This window comes from Limulus polyphemus, unplaced genomic scaffold, assembly GCF_000517525.1.
Source record: "Limulus polyphemus unplaced genomic scaffold, Limulus_polyphemus-2.1.2 Scaffold383, whole genome shotgun sequence".
In the NCBI taxonomy this organism is placed as follows: Eukaryota; Metazoa; Arthropoda; class Merostomata; order Xiphosura; family Limulidae; genus Limulus; species Limulus polyphemus.
The window spans coordinates 567,373-584,090 of record NW_013665993.1 but is presented as its reverse complement, the minus strand read 5'-3'; the positions used below and the strand labels follow the sequence as shown (position 1 = coordinate 584,090).

At 32.3% G+C, this 16,718-nt stretch overlaps 1 protein-coding gene across 1 annotated transcript in view; it reads left to right on the top strand.

Annotated features, from left to right (window-relative positions):
- Window positions 1–16,718, top strand: part of LOC111085426 (very low-density lipoprotein receptor-like) — a 52,589-nt gene that overhangs the window by 12,822 nt on the left and 23,049 nt on the right. Inside the window, exons 2-9 of the mRNA XM_022383919.1 lie at window positions 96–171; window positions 4,559–4,625; window positions 5,829–5,984; window positions 7,827–7,958; window positions 8,995–9,144; window positions 9,331–9,483; window positions 10,854–11,012; window positions 16,308–16,424. Coding sequence (XP_022239627.1) covers window positions 121–171; window positions 4,559–4,625; window positions 5,829–5,984; window positions 7,827–7,958; window positions 8,995–9,144; window positions 9,331–9,483; window positions 10,854–11,012; window positions 16,308–16,424 — 985 coding nt within the window. The 5' untranslated portion in view covers window positions 96–120. The remainder of the gene's footprint in view (window positions 1–95; window positions 172–4,558; window positions 4,626–5,828; window positions 5,985–7,826; window positions 7,959–8,994; window positions 9,145–9,330; window positions 9,484–10,853; window positions 11,013–16,307; window positions 16,425–16,718) is intronic.

The window sequence follows — 16,718 nt, the reverse complement described above, 5'->3', positions numbered from 1 at the left end:
CTTTTACTTAAAATAGTCTTACGTTTCTATATTCTATATGAAATATTTAAAAGTTATTACAAACCTACTATATATGTATTTCTCTTTCAGTTTAGGTTTTCGAAATCAAAGATTATCAATATGAACGAACAACAAAATTGCCACAGAAGGTTGTCTTCTGCAGTAATTATGGTAAGTGTCTAGACCATTTTTCTTGTTTTATTATTTGGTTTTTTTTATAAACTTTTAATAAGATATAGTGTGATTATAAATTAATTTTGTTTTGATTCTTTTCAACTTGATTTTTATTTTAAAGAATAAGAGATGGGGGATAATCAATTGCTTTTAAACCGTAGTTTAATTTACTAAACAATAATAAGATCATAATTTAAAAACACCATAACTATTTTCTTTACAATAACTAAACAAAAAAAAAACAGTTTAATGTAAAATATTTGTTAGTGTCGATGAAGTATTAAGATTAACGCATTTTACACGTTTTAGTGGTCAGGAAACAATAAAAAATAGAGTGGTGTTTGTTGAAATAGCGTATATCAATTGTGTTTTGACAAAAATTATGTATATTCTTCTGAAGAAAGATTAGTAGTGTTAAGGTAACTTGATTTAGAATACTATCTAACAACATTCTGTAAATTATATCTGATCATTTATTGAATTATAGAAATCTTGGGCCTTACTTAATTAATGTATTATCAACAAGTGTTAATTCGATGATCTAATATCATAATCTTTTCTTTATTACACAAGAATGGAGCGAGAAGAAATACTACCGAGTTTAACTTTATTTAAGATCTTTCGTTTGAGTTACTGCCGTCAGAGGGCAAGGTATATACAAGCCATTCACATGGCAACTTTTTGTTTTCCGATAACAATAGAGCTCCGAGATGCACAAACAATGCAAGGAAAACAGGAAGATTAGTGAGTACAGACGTTTGTACACCAACACTGCGACGGGATTAAAACCGCGATTTCACCAAATGCTCCTGAATTTTTACCCTATAATTAGAAAATCATTAGAACCGATAAGTATATGAATAACGTCGCCAGATTAGATTAGACAAGTTAAACGACTTGGTAAATTGCCCTAGCTATGAAAAACGTTACTTTACCAAACTTTCATGAATGAATAAATTATCTCAAGCGAAAAATCTCTCATTTGTTCACTGTGGTTCATGTTCTAGATGGTACGCTGACTTGAAATTAAGTCCGAGAACATTTCACAGCCAAGTCACGAGGTCTTATGGTACAAGAATTCTTAGCTATTTTAAGTGAACAAAGAAAACAAGAATTTTCATGTTGCATATAGCAACAACAATATTTTTATAGCACAGAGTACGAAACACAATTATGTTTGCATGGATAACTAAGGTGCTCAACAATAATACACCAACATTTTCACTTTATTGCATAACAATATAATATTTGTCCTTATAGATTAATTACTGGACTGATTCTATGCCTGCACATATAGATTGATTACTGCATTAAATCTAGACCTATACAACTAGATTAACTACTAGACTGACGTTATTTAATGTTCTGGTTTCACATCAAATACAATAATTACTGCAATTATATTTTTTTCTTATATGTCAACGTCGCTATATATTCATTACTACACGGATACATCTTTATAGGTTGCATAGATTATAAATCTACAAATCTATATAACTATAGATTCTTGCTGCACGAATTATACATCTCCATACCTACACCTTTATACATACATTGTTGCACTGATTATACATCTACAAATCTATATAACTATAGATTCTTGCTGCACGAATTATACATCTCCATATCTACACCTTTATACACACACATTGCTGCACGAATTATACATCTCCATATCTACACCTTTATACACACACATTGTTGCATGGATTATACATCTCCATATCTACACGTTTATACGCACATTGTTGCATGGATTATACACCTACATATTTATATCTTTATAGATTCATCACTAAAGGAATTATATACTCATACGTCTAAATTATTATACATTCATTACAGCACTGATTCTGTTTTGATTTGATATAACGTACCTCAAATTTGTCACCAACATAGATAAAAACTAGGTAAATATAATATATGTACCTCATATTGTTTATTTAATTCTAGATAAGCTTAAAAGTGCTTTAAATGTTATCGTACTGGTATCAGAATGGAAAAAGTGCATAGACATGATAAAGGCCTTAACTGTAGAGCTTAACATATCTGTATATTAGTTTGTATGTTGTAGAATAATGGGACTGTGTAAAAAGTCTGAGTTAATATTTAACATGCACCATGAATAACAACGTATTTTTTCATACGTGCACGATTATCAACTCAAACTTTCGTTCACACAACAGAACCTGTATCTTCCTGTTTACACTATCGGCCCATTGCAAGCAGGATGCAAACTAGATTTTCCTGTCCTCCTGGTAGCTAGTTTCACATCGTTATTTGCTTTACGACACAGGTCTATCGCTCTTAGCTCAAGATTTATAGGCGTTTTCAAAGCTTCAGAAAATCTTGCGCACATCGAAGTAGTTATTGTGATATTACTTGAAAAAAAGTACTTGGGAACTTTCTCAACACAAGAAGATAAATACTACAAACAATAAGAAGGCCTAGCCATAAGCTTACCTCTATCACCAGTACCCAGTAACCTTTACATGGAACATTTCGAAGTTAATGCCCTCAAATCAGTTACTCTAACTCTCAGAAGTCAGTCTAGATATGTTGACGATGCGTTCGTAATATGGCAACACTACAGACAAGATTCAAGAACGCATGAGCCACCTGAACAAACAACATCTTGGTATATAATTCACAATGTAAAAAATGAAATAGATAAAGATAACAACTGCCATTGCTAGACATGATGGTTACTAGGACACATAACTCATACACCACAGGAGATTACAGGTAATGGTAAACACTGAACTACTGATCAAACTGTCCAAAAAGTGTAAAGATAAGTGTCAAAGACTGCCTATAGTCCAAGAGCAAAAATATCTGGGATACAGGAGATACCAATAGCACATACGAACAACTCGTCTTGATACTGGATATCATGGACACTTGATAAAGAAAAAATAAAGGATATAAACACCAAGAATGAGAAAGAACAACATTACAGACATACAAGCCATATAACTTTAAGTCGGAGGTATCTCTAAATGCAAAAAATAAATAAATAAAATGATAATAAAACAGCATAAAGCAGTTAGTACATACTAAACCCCCTAAATATTCACTAGAGAGCAAATTATCCATCCCTTATATATGCGGACTACAATATATTGGATAAACAGAAATCATAATTCAAGAACATAATAGACATATAGTTAGTTAATGTAAGTCGAAGAGACCACGAACGAATCCAGCCTTACCACAACATATATTACTTCTCAGGACTTCTCTGAAAGCGGTAGCAGATAAGCAGTTGAAAAGTAGAATGTAAACTAATTAGTGTCTAGTAAAAAAATTAGAATGTGAACTAGCTAGTTGATAACTAGATTTATGTGATCGTATAGACTGTTAACCATAACAACGGCATTTTGCTGATTCTAAGAAATATTGCTGTTCTTTGATTACTGTGCTAATTAATGGATTAGTATATAATACAGATCGATAGAGATATGAGTTGATAGGTGGTTTAGCTTTTGAATAGTGGGCCATGTCCTGTTTGTGTAGTATTTAGCTATTGAACGACTAATGTTTTTAGCTATTAGCTGAATAATACTGCAGCTACTGGCCGAGAAATAATTAAATCGTGGTATAGTTGTCTCTATAGTTACTGCCTCAAAGACGGTCTACCTTTAGTTAAATACTGTTCTTCGAGATGTATATGATTAACGACATTTTGAAAGCTTGCTGGAATGTTAGTTTGTATTTTTAGTTTCTGCCAACTAAGTCTATTCGTTTGTTTGAATTTATGCACAAAGCTACACAATGGGCTATCTGTGCTCTGCCCACCACGGGTATCGAAATCCGGTTTCTAGCGTTGTAAGTCCGCTGTGCCACTGGGGGCGCCCAACTAAGTCATCTACCAACTCAATACAAGTTCTTTATCATGCACTTGGATCAACAGTTGCTTAGCGGTAAGTCTGCGGATCCATAACTAAAAATATGATTTCTATACCCAAAGTGAGAACAACACTGTAAGCCGATGTGTAGCTTTGTGCTTAACAGCAAACGTACACTCTGTCTTCTGCTCTTCACATACTTTATACATATTTATGTTTTACATCAGCAAGTTTTGTCTTTAAGGGTTCTTAGTCAAATATTTATATGGAAAATTAATATCATTTTGTTGCAAAAGAAATAATGACCTGAAATATCTTGGCAGTTGGATGTAATGAAATAATATTTTGGAGATTTGGTACCAGGATTTTTATTGTTCAGCTACTGCCGATTAAACATTTTCCATCACAAGACCTGTCTTAACATTAATAGCATGTCCGAACTTAACAAAGTAATCAACCTTTGCTTATCATAAAGTAAACAATCAAAATTTTGAAGCCAAAATAATAGTGTTAACATCTTTTTCTGGTAATTTTAGGTTTTCGTGATTTGTACCTTGTATTCTAGTGCTTCATCTCATCAATCATGGACATCTAACCAGAACGGTAAGAGCTGATAAAGATATAAGAAGCGTTTTTAACGTGTATTTTAGCAGTCGTTAAGCCTACTTATAAAAACGTGATAACGCCTACAGTTTAGAGGTAGAAGATGTCTAAGTGCTACGTTAGTATTATTTGCGTCTTTCGCCGGAACTTAGAAAAAATAACCCTCTATATAATTTGAAGTGTGATTACTTATTTAAGGTATAAAACCACACAGTATTGTTATTAACCATGAAATTATTAACTTAAAAATTAACAAATCTTAAAAATTGTACAACATAAACTATTTAATTTTATACAAATAATTGCACTTCGGTGGTTCAGAGGTTTACTCAAGAACTTGTAACTTTAAAATTCTTGGTTTGATCCATACGGAACAACAGAATGTTATCAGCAGAATATTTCTGAAATATGTAGTTAGTATTAAACATGTAAGACTGTAATTTCGAAGTTGTGTAATACGAAGTAATTACTATTTTTACATTTTATTGATACGTATTATAAAAATAATCGCACCTCGGTGGCTCAGACGTACACTCGAGAGATCGTAACTCAAAAATTATCGATTTGATCCATACGGAGGACACAACATAAATAGCCCATTGTATAACTTTGTACTTGAAAACAAACACAAAAATAGTTTTTAAGAAGAAATTTACTGTGAAGCTAAGAAATGTATAACAGTTGTAGTTAACACTAAACTTATAATTTTAAGGTTTTGATGCTTTTTCACTTGTTTAATAATTTATGATATGGTGAAAATAGCCATTAATCTCAATGTTAACAACAAGAGATTTCTTTTGTAACAGTACATTTTTTAGAAGCGGGTAAAAATTCAACCTACATACAGGGCGTATTATATTTTTAGTTATTCTTAAATTATTATTAAGTTTTATGTTTAATTAAATTAGCGGTACTACCGAAAAACACATTTTTACACCAAAAATGTTTTAACAAAATCAACAAAACCGTCACTCTCTCCAGATCCTATTAAATAAAACGTTATAATTTTTAACAAGGAAACTGGATAGCATACTTTAACAATACGAGAAGGATAACAATTTGTTTTTAAATAATTTCTTTTAACCTAAAGCAATGTGTTTTACTCCCCTGTAACTATAATATTTCAATTTTATTTTTGAGCATTAATCACAAAATATTATTGCTAGATTTAACTTCTATTTTGTTCCCACTTATATTTTACAGGTCTTCTTCTACCATCCTCCGTGAAGTTAGGATCTTCTTGTAAATCTTCGTTAGTCTGTCTTCTGTTCATTCCCAACAGTTACTGCAGCTGGGATAAAGGAATATGTAGTTGTCGCTTTTATCATGTCCAATTCAATCATACAACATGCTTACCACGTGAGTAATTTGTATGATTGAAAGGAATATTCATATTTATCACATGTAATAATAGTCCATCTAAATTATGTTTTAATTTATTGTACTTCTGAAGCTTCTTTTTTTACTAGTAAGAGTAGAGCAGTTCCTTGATCACCTAACTGATTAATGGATTAGCTTCTAAGCATTAGACTAACTATTCAACGAAAAACTTGTACTTTAGATACAGGGTGATCGGATTATCTGATGATAGGGTGCATTAATTGTTTCGAAACATATAAAAGCTATAACAACTTTGTGAACTTTCCAAAGATTCACAGCTCAAGCACATACGGAAGATGATCACAACTCAAGCATGTTCAGAAGGAGATCACAACTCAAGCATGTTCAGAGGGTGATCACAATTCCAGCATGTTCAGAGGGTGATCACAACTGAAGCATGTACAGAGGATGATCACAACTCAAGCATGTTCAGAGGGTGATCACAACTCAAGCATGTACAGATAATGATTACAGGTCAAACATGTTTGGAGGATGATATTTCCTCGTTAGGAGATCTGTGAAAAATCATCCCTCTATCCTCTTCAGGAAAAATTAAATTACCTGTCTGAAGAAATAGCAGGATATATTTTTAAGTTATTATCCGTCTATATAATAGATGAATTTTCCTCTAGATAAAAAACAAGTTATGTTATAGCTACCAGTTGATTTACACTTAACCAGTGATATAGCTGTCTAGCTGATTATAAACATAGTAATAATTAACATAGTAATTATTACATAAATGAAATATACAGGTAAAAAAAATACACGTTTTAATGATCAAAAACTTTGTTCATAAGATAAAATTCGATTTATAACTTAGTATCGTGAAGACGCTATTTTATTAGTCGTTCTTTAAGAACAAACATAATATGATTAAATGGGTTAATTCAACGAATAGTCTTTTATCAATATGGTTTAATAAACCTTAAAATCTAGGATATTGGAGATTGGGTTAGCCTCAATGTTATAATAATCCAAATGTTCAACGGTAAATTATCAGCTGAATTTTTTTCAGAGATGGAGTAAATATGATACAGGTTAGATTGTAATTTTCAAGGTGTGTGATACAAATTATTTACAATTTATATATTTTATTAACACCTATAAACATATATAATTTGACATTTAAGTGACTATCTAAAACATATTTAAAACTTTGCCATGGTGGAGTCGAGATTCAGCAGCTAACCTGGATGCAGGTCATTTCATAATATATCATGCCCCCGATGAAGCAGTAGTAATTCTACGGACTTACAATGCTAAAATTCGGGGTTTGATTCCCCGCGGTGGACACACCAGATAGCCCATTGTGGCTTTGCTCTAGAAAAAACAAACAAATAAATAGTATATTATTTATCTCAAGCATTGCAACACTGGAAATTTATTTGAAGTATTTTATGTATTGTGTGCTATAAGAAAATACAATTCAATTAAATATTTAGATTTACATTGCATGTTATTGTCTTACAACAATGATTGATTTTTTTTATGTACTGAAACATCTAATCTGATTTTATATTAACATTTAAAGCAATCACACAATAAACCCCATATAATAATAAACCCGAATTTAAAAAAAAAGTATCCTTTTCAAACACACTTTTTTACTTCTATACATAGAAGAGGATTATTTTTACTCGGCTATCTATTACTTTGGGAATCTCAAATGATATGATAACATTTTCACTAGGAGATAATACGCTGTATTATCACACGAATGTTTAAATATACGAACTTAATTATATAGAAACATTTAAACTGATTGAAACGGCATGTCATGTTCAGTAAATTAAACGAAATTTTCTGAAATGTTTTCAGCCACACTTCTAGGATTTGGATGTGCCATAGATGCTCAGTGTCAAGTGAAAGTCAAGAACAGTCGATGTGTCAATGGTTTGTGTGAATGCCAACCTAATTTTATTCCATTCAGACTAGACAAATGCTTACCCGGTGAGTTTGTTGTATGTATGGGGAACGTACAAAAAAAAATCCCGAATTATTAAGAATCCCCTCGCGATATGCATAATGTGTTCCTTTCTTTTTACGTTACTTACAAACTTTTCTTTACTGGTTAAAAAAGTTTAAACATTTTATAACTTACCTATCATAGGTCACTGCGCTTTCATTGATTTACATTTAACCGAAAGGAAATATGTATGTATATTTTCTTTCAATGAAAAGCTTATGTGTGACAGTATATTTTAATTTTTCTGGTACTATAAAGCATATAGGAGCCATCTGTTTGCATAATTAAAACTACTAAATAGGAAGAGTAATGTATTCAGTTAATTACTGAAGATTTGTCCAGAAGTAACACAATAAATAAAGTTACCAGCTGTTTACAAGTAAGAGTTATTACAAAAAGGAACCCAATATCTATAAATTGTGATCGATAAGCCCATAATATTTCTTTGTTTTTGTTAAGTATACCAGTCTATTTGATATGTATAGTGTTTACTTACAATAGTTGTTTGATTCATTTACTTTTTCATATTTACTATTTATGTTTTGTTTGTAAATGTGGGCATTACTTAAAGAATTATTTGATGTTCTTATCTTCCTATCAACACAGGAATACCACATAGAATTACCTCATTTCTCTGTGACGTGAAACATTTTAACGTAGTAGAATAGAAGTTTTTATTTTAGCGTATCAGTTATTATCAACTGTTGGGTGGAGGTTTGTCTCGCTTCAACTCCGGTATTCTAGAATGGAGTCATTGAAACGTAGATACATTCTGTAGCTAGGTGTTACCGGATAGGTGCCACTCCATTATTCTATTAGTGTTGGCCTTTAATCAGTGTTTTAATACATAAAGATTAAATAATTAAAAATATTTGAAACTAATCTGTGTACCGTGTACTAATATATTTTATTTTGTTTATCAGGTTCACGGATATGGTATTATTCATATACATATTCATTGACATTTAACACGCTTCGGTAATTGAGTTAAAAACAAAATAACCGTGTTTTGTATTGCAGTGGCAAAGATAGGAGACTACTGTCTGAACCATGAACAATGCCGATTATCAGATAAGTACACCTACTGTGATTGGATAATTTCTGATATCTACGGCAAATGTCAGTGTCCGTTAAAATACTTGTTGACAGGCAACAAACGCTGTTTACCACGTGAGTACTAACAATGATATCATCTATTTTTCTTTTGCTTTATAATAATTCTATCTTATTAACAACATGATAAAAATAATTATTTCATTAAGTCAGTATTTATGCATAAAGTGACTAAGAGCCTATTACGAAATGTCGTAATGGCTTTGAATCAACAAGTTTATTAATCCTTTTGATTTATTCTAGTTCTTGGCAACAAGTGCAAAACTTCTGAGGACTGTAATGAAGCAACTCCTGGTTCTTATTGTAAGAAACACAAGAAAATAACCATATGTGAATGCCGAGAAGGATTTAGATCCTCAAAAAACAAACTCCGTTGTGAAAGAAACAAAATCCAGGGTAGGAGTAAACTAAAACTAATTTGTAATTTACAACTTATATCCTGCAAGTTGTTAAAAAAAAATACTTTACACTTTAGCAAAATTCCGATAGTCTTTCATTTTATGATAAGCTTTGATTAATTATTTTAATGTTTCAACGGCAGTAATGAAGTTTACTGTAGCGTGGGATGATAAGAACATATAAATATGGATACTACTTATTTGGGAAAAGATCAATACGACTTTTTATATATCCCAATCAGTTCCTCTTTACAATATCTTTACAAGTATTTACAGTTTTGTATTTTATAGTAGAACAACAGGGATTTTGACTTTATTATATACATATATATATCAAAGTATTTAACAACTCTGAGCAATTCTTTTACGTTTCGTATACAAAATGTTATGTTCAACTTACAATATTTCTTATGGGATTTCTGTAAACAAGAGAACACACTTATAAAGTGTACTGCTCTAATGCTGTGGTAATTTGTACAAAATGTATCTTTCAGATTCATTCCAACAATACATATGAGATCTGTCCTGACGTATGAAAGATACAGTAATTTCGTACATCCACTAACGTAAATACACTTCTCCCATTTCTCAATTTCAGATGCCAGATCAAATATAGATTTTACTGGGTTATTCAGTTTTAGAGACTGATAATCTATATCTATTTTTTTACATCTTTTTTAGCATGTAAAAATAGGGTTTTGTCTTCAGTTTGCGCATCTGATTACGGACAAATGTAGTTTTTGATACTCCCATTCAACACTTGATCACCGTCAGAGTTTGTGCTGGCCAAGTCCATCACTTACCCATTGTTATAGCGTCAGTTTCAGCGTCTTATTACGCTTACAGTTTTCTGATGTCCATTTGAACTCCTGATTACGGTTACTATTTTCTGCTGTCCAGTTGAGCAGTATAAAATACAGGAGTAAATTATAATTCACTAATATTTTTTTTTCTCGGAAAAATGTCAGAACAGAAAAGAAAGCAGTTTGTAGTTAATGGGCCTCGTACATAAAATTCTGGCAGTGTGTGTTCACTGCTGTCTATGGTAACTTTTGCGCTTAACTTGAAAATTTTTAATCATGTAAAGTTTGAATATCAAGAAAGTCTGTGGTAAAAAGTGACAGTTAGAGAAATAATGTGCAATAAAACAATATTCTTTTTTAATAACGGCAGTAAAAAAATTAAGGTGATAGTTAGTGTTATCCTAAAAAATATTGGTAGAATCAGAGTTTCTTAAAAATTATGGGGAGAGTTAGAGTTATCTTAAAAAGGCAATAACAATATCTGTTTGTTTTTTTCCTTGAAACATTAGGTATTTGAATCGTTTCAGAAAGTTTCTCACCATTAAATACACGTTTTTCCCCCTAGATCCTGTTGAACAAAAAATATCTTCTGCGACAGCTATTTCTCTCGGTAAACGATGCAGCAAAGAAGCTGAATGCCAAGCTAGAGATCGTTACAGTACCTGTATCAATGGAACATGTGAATGTATAGCCAAAACTTCCTCTTGTAATGCAGATAACACTGGTAAGATATCGTTATGGTATATGAAGCATACCAGGTGTTTCGTTTGATATTTTTTAGAAAGGTGAACATTTCTCATTCACCAAAATAGTTTTGTAGTTACACGCTTTAAATGAATACTTTGCAGATATCCGGCTTTAGAATACTTTGACTTCTTCCTGTGCTAGTCACATACTATCAAGGGTCATTTCTCCTTTGGTATTTCCTTACACTGATGCTAATGTGTTATCTAGTATAATCGATCATGTGGAGATTTAGAAATACCCGAAGACTAAGAATAGTTTAACAAAATACACTGGGAGATTTGATTCTATTTGAATAATTGTATAAAGTGATTGATTCTCCGAGTCTTGATAATCGAATAACCGAAAATATTTTCTCCTCACATAAATCCATCCACATTTGGTTTGTTTGTTTGTTTGGAATTAAGCACAAAGCTACACAATGGGCTATCTGTGCTCTGCCCACCACGGGTATCGAAATCCGGTTTCTAGCGTTGTAAGTCCGCAGACATACCTCTGTGCCACTGGGGGGCCCACATTTGGAAAGAAGCACGATCGTCCCTTGTCGAGTGAACACGGCTATTGATTGTTTAATGTGCTTACTATTCAATAAATAAACTCTGTGTACATACACTGTAAAACTTATGTTTAGTATATTTCCTTAATTGAGACAGGCCAGAATTGAGTGCTTACTATTCAATAAATAAACTCTGTGTACATACACTGTAAAACTTATGTTTAGTATATTTCCTTAATTGAGACAGGCCAGAATTGAGTGCTTACTATTCAATAAATAAACTCTGTGTACATACACTGTAAAACTTATGTTTAGTATATTTCCTTAATTGAGACAGGCCAGAATTGAGTTTAACCCTATTCTTATCTGAAAATTCTCTATTCTGTTTTGTATAACTACATTCTGAGAAATTTGTACAACTTCTTTCTTAGCGAGTTTTAATACAGATATACTATGTAAGATAGTTGGTCGATGTTAAAATCACAACGAAACTGGACATGCCAAATATTTAACAAGATTATTTCAAACGTTGTGAAACAAATTATATTTTGTTCTTTTTTCAAGAAAGCATCTTTCAACCTGTTGCAATTATTTGATAACATATAAAGGTGATACCCTTCATTATACAAAGGATTCGTGTGCCAGATATCTTAGTTTAACCAACAATAATGTATATATGGCAACATTATAAAATATATTCATTAAAACACTTCGGCATTTTACAGATTTTATCACCAAGGTAATAAAAAACGTGTACTATTTTAAACAAAAATATGCACAAATATATGCCCAAACATACAAAAGTAAAACAAGGCAGTTTAAATACTACAGAAAAAACATAACACGAACAACAAACAGATGCAGCAACAGAGAAATAATATTTTAAAATACAAAGAAATTAATTACAATTGCAGTAAAGAAAAGTAACTCGGCGAGCAACATTTCGGCGAAGCCAGTAACCGTCAACATTTCGTCAAACCAGTAACACCAGAAAAACATAAGACAGCCTTTGTTTCGAAGATAATATTTCTGAATGCAATGAACTTCAAGTCAACTTGGCGTCAGCATTGACTTATAACTAATTCAATTTAATTTCCAAGTGAGTATTGGAATAAATATTGCATCTTGGAAAAGAATATATCATATTAGTGAAGCAAAACATTTGAGGTTGTCGGCTCTAATTAATAGGGAAAGAATAAAGTCGTATCTATATGATAAGTTTAGTAATTTTTTGAATTGGAAAACGGAAGTAAAGAGACCAACAGAGTCGTGTTTAACAAGACCATCTAAAAATGGATGGACATGGTTGACTTCAGGTTCTCATGTAAAATACATGAGTTGGGATAATTAAAGAAACGCGAAACTTGTTTTTGAGAGCGGAAGAGAACAAAAAAGTGTCATCTACATACGTTTTGAACAGAACAGAACGTTTTGAACAGTTTTAATTTGACAGGGCAATGCATTATAATACCAGATATATATATATATTCATAAGGGCAATTATCAGAAAGAATATGGGAACTGTCGTAGATATGGATTGCGACTTGGACAAGCCTTTAATAAAGGTATTATTTTCAAAAGTCTCCAGAGACGAAGGTCAATTGTTTCATCCAAACGAGTATTGGTAAATATAAGGTTTAAATTCGGACGAGAAGTGGTTACGAAAGGGAGGGTTTGTTTGTTTTTGAATTTCGCGCAAAGCTACACGAGGGTTATCTGCGCTAACCGTCCCTAATTTAGCAGTGTAAGACTAGAGGGAAGGCAGCTAGTCATCACCACCCACCGCCAACTTTTGGGCTACTCTTTTACAAACGAATAGTGGGATTGACCGTCACATTATAACGCCCCCACGGCTGAAAGGGCGAGCATGTTTGGTGGGACGGGGATCCGAACCCACGAAAGGGAGGGAAGATGAGTAATTTTATTGAAGAAATGAAAGAAGTTGGAGAAAAAATATTACTTTATTGTAAGGAATAAAATGGAAATAAAAAATTTGGACAACTTGTAGTGATAGGCGCTCTAGCAGAGAATATGGATTTAAGAGGGACCTTTGAATTGCTGACGTTTCGAAGGACGCGCAACTAGACACAAGCAAGACTTCAACTTAATATTTAATGTTTTAAGTCTCTCAAATATCTTTCTGTTTGATCTCCTCAGTGATCATTAAGAGATATAGGATTGTTGGCTAAGGCTTTGAATTTTAGCTGATCGTTTGTTTGTTTGTAATTAAGCACAAAGCTACACAGTGGGCTATCTGTGCTCTGCCCACCACGGGTATCGAAACCCGGATTCTAGCGTTGTAAGTCCGCAGACATACCGCTGTGCCACTGGGGGGGCTTAGCTGATCGTCTAAAATATCGCACATTGTCAGATGTAATAAGGTTTTATTGACCAGTTTTCTTTTCAGGGCGAGTGATAACATCGTTTCTGTTATGTGAGAGGTTTTTAAGGGATGATAAACACCTAAGTTTCAGATCATCTGGCGATTCATGTTTCTTGTAGCTGTTAATGGTAGAAAAAGTATAAATTTTCTACCTTCGTCGCAAAAAAAAATATTCAAGAGTCTCTCTTCTTTTCATTATGACAAAATGAATAAGAATTTTATATTTTAAGGGTGATATGTCAAAATTTAGATTGTTAGCTAATGAAGATTTACAAGGACTATTAAAAGAGAAACTTTTAACTATAAAAATCATAGGATATAATTTAAATTAGCTGAATTTGTTCCACTCTTACATTATGCAAACGTTCTTGATGGTCGATTTTTTATCATGATAATGATTAAGAAGGCAGATTAAATGATTGAAGTCAATAAAAAAATTACCTTACTACCCCTTGCAAATTGTGGTTCCCTAACTTCTGCGCCCTCTGTTGGTCGAAAGATGTCGAATCGGTAGATTTCAATTTGTTTTCTGTTAGTTTAAAAAATTTTTAGAGGTAATATATTTAATTTGTACAGAAGGAGTTGAAAAGAATGAAATACGGTTATTTTGTCTTTTTTTTTAAATCAACTTATATGCAAGTTTTAACAGAATTTTCAGCATTTAAGAAAGTCGTGTATTGATTTGTTGCAACTGGGAAACATTCAGTAATAATTAAATAGTTTTAAATAACATTTGTTTGGTTAACACTAGTTCTGTAAGTTTGCCTAATTTTAAATGAATGTAATATCTTATACAGCTTTAGAAGAGATTTTCTAATTTCCAAAGCTTTAGTCCCAAAATTCCCGCCTTCTGTAGCTCAGTGTTAATTCCGAATGCTTATAACGCTAAGAATCAGGTTTAGATACCGGCGATGAACACAGCACAGATAGCCTATTGTACAACTTTGTACTTAACAACGAACAAGGCCCGGCATGGCCAGGTGGTTAGGGCGCAGTCTGACTCGAATCCCCGTCACACCAAACATGCTCGCCCTTTCAGCTGTAGGAGCATTATTATATGACGGTCAATCCCACAATTCGTTGGGAAAAGAGTAGCCCAAGAGATGGCGGTGGGGGGGGGTGATGACTAGCTGCATTCCCTCTAGTCTTACACTGCTAAATTACGGACGGCTAGCTCAGATAACCCTCGTTTAGCTTTGCGCGAAATTCAAAACAAGCCAAACAACGAACAAGCAAATAAAAACTCGCATTTTTATATATATTCTGTATTTGGTTTTAATTTGTAATCGCTGTTAATTTATATTTCAAATTATTCAGATGCATTATATTTACCAAACATTAGTGTGCAAGCATAACATTTGACTTATAACAAGTGACAAGACAGAAACTTAGATCACTCGATAACTATGTCGTAAGCTAAAAATATCGATACCGATAATGTGTACACATTACACGTCTTTCTAAAGAAACAAAAATATAAAAGCAAAATTCCCTGTTTTGCTTACAGTTGTACGACGTAGTGTGATAACTTTTGGTTCGATCCTCCTTGTTGGTGTATCTTTACTTTACGTTTAACTCCTTCGAAACTCTATCTGCAAGCCTTTTTGTTGTGTTTCATAATTGGAAAAAAAAGAAAGAAAAATTATATAGTATATCATTCGATCAACAGAGGGCGCAAAGGAACAGTAACCCGATATTTTTTTTTTGCTATGGTTGGATAAGCAGGTGTTTAACCCCGTACTCTTTTTATTCTTCAAAGTAAACAAAACAAAACGAAATAACAAATGAATACCACAGCGATATGTCTGCAGACTTACAACGCTAGAAACCGGGTTTCGATACCTGTGGTGGGCAGAGCACAGATAGCCCATTGTGTAGCTTTGTGCTAAACAACAAACAAACAAAAAACACTAGAAGATACTCTTAAAAATACAGACTTCCTTTTTATTTAAATCTGGGTATTTATTATTAGTTGAAGCCTCGACTACATAAGTAGTTTTCTTCACAACGAATTTAACAAGTTCTTTGTATTATTCTTTGTATTCTCAGCTATATTGATATACTTACTTAATATTACATAACTAGTGAGGCTTGTTTATATTTATGTAACACTAAATTCTTAAATGATTCTTGCACTATTATCAAAACTTTAAAATAATTTAATACTTGGCAAATATTTTGTTTGTTTTAGCGTCAAGCTAAACAATGGGTTATCTGCACCCCGGATTTTAGAGTTGCTTGGAAGTTCATAAATTTAGTGCTGCCACACTAGAGGACGGTCGGAAAGTACACTACTCAACCAATAGTTTACTTATTTGAAATCGTAAATAAAACAATAAAAACATTTATCAATTTTACATAGTAAAAATGGTATCAAAAGGTGTATTGTATTCCAGGTTGCCTCAAAGACACATTTCAATGTAGAAATGGGCAGTGCGTTTCTTGGTTCTTTGTGTGCGATGGTAAAAAAAACTGCGTCGATGGCACTGACGAGGACGAATGTTTACGTTACAGTAAGTATATAAGTTAATTTTATTAGTAATAACTATAGAGTTTTCGTTTTAATTTGTGGATGCTATCAACAATGTAAACTTATATAAAGTTTCTGTTGGTGAGGAGCATTTATGGTATTATTTCTTAAATAATATCGTTTTACGCATGCAAAACACAAGGACATTCCTCAACATTCCAATTACTTGCTTATTAATCTCATTATTTGTTTTATATTCAGTTATTTAGGTAATTTGATAAATTATTTAAATTAACAAAAAAAAAAAATACAAGCACGACTATTATTGTTCCCAGAA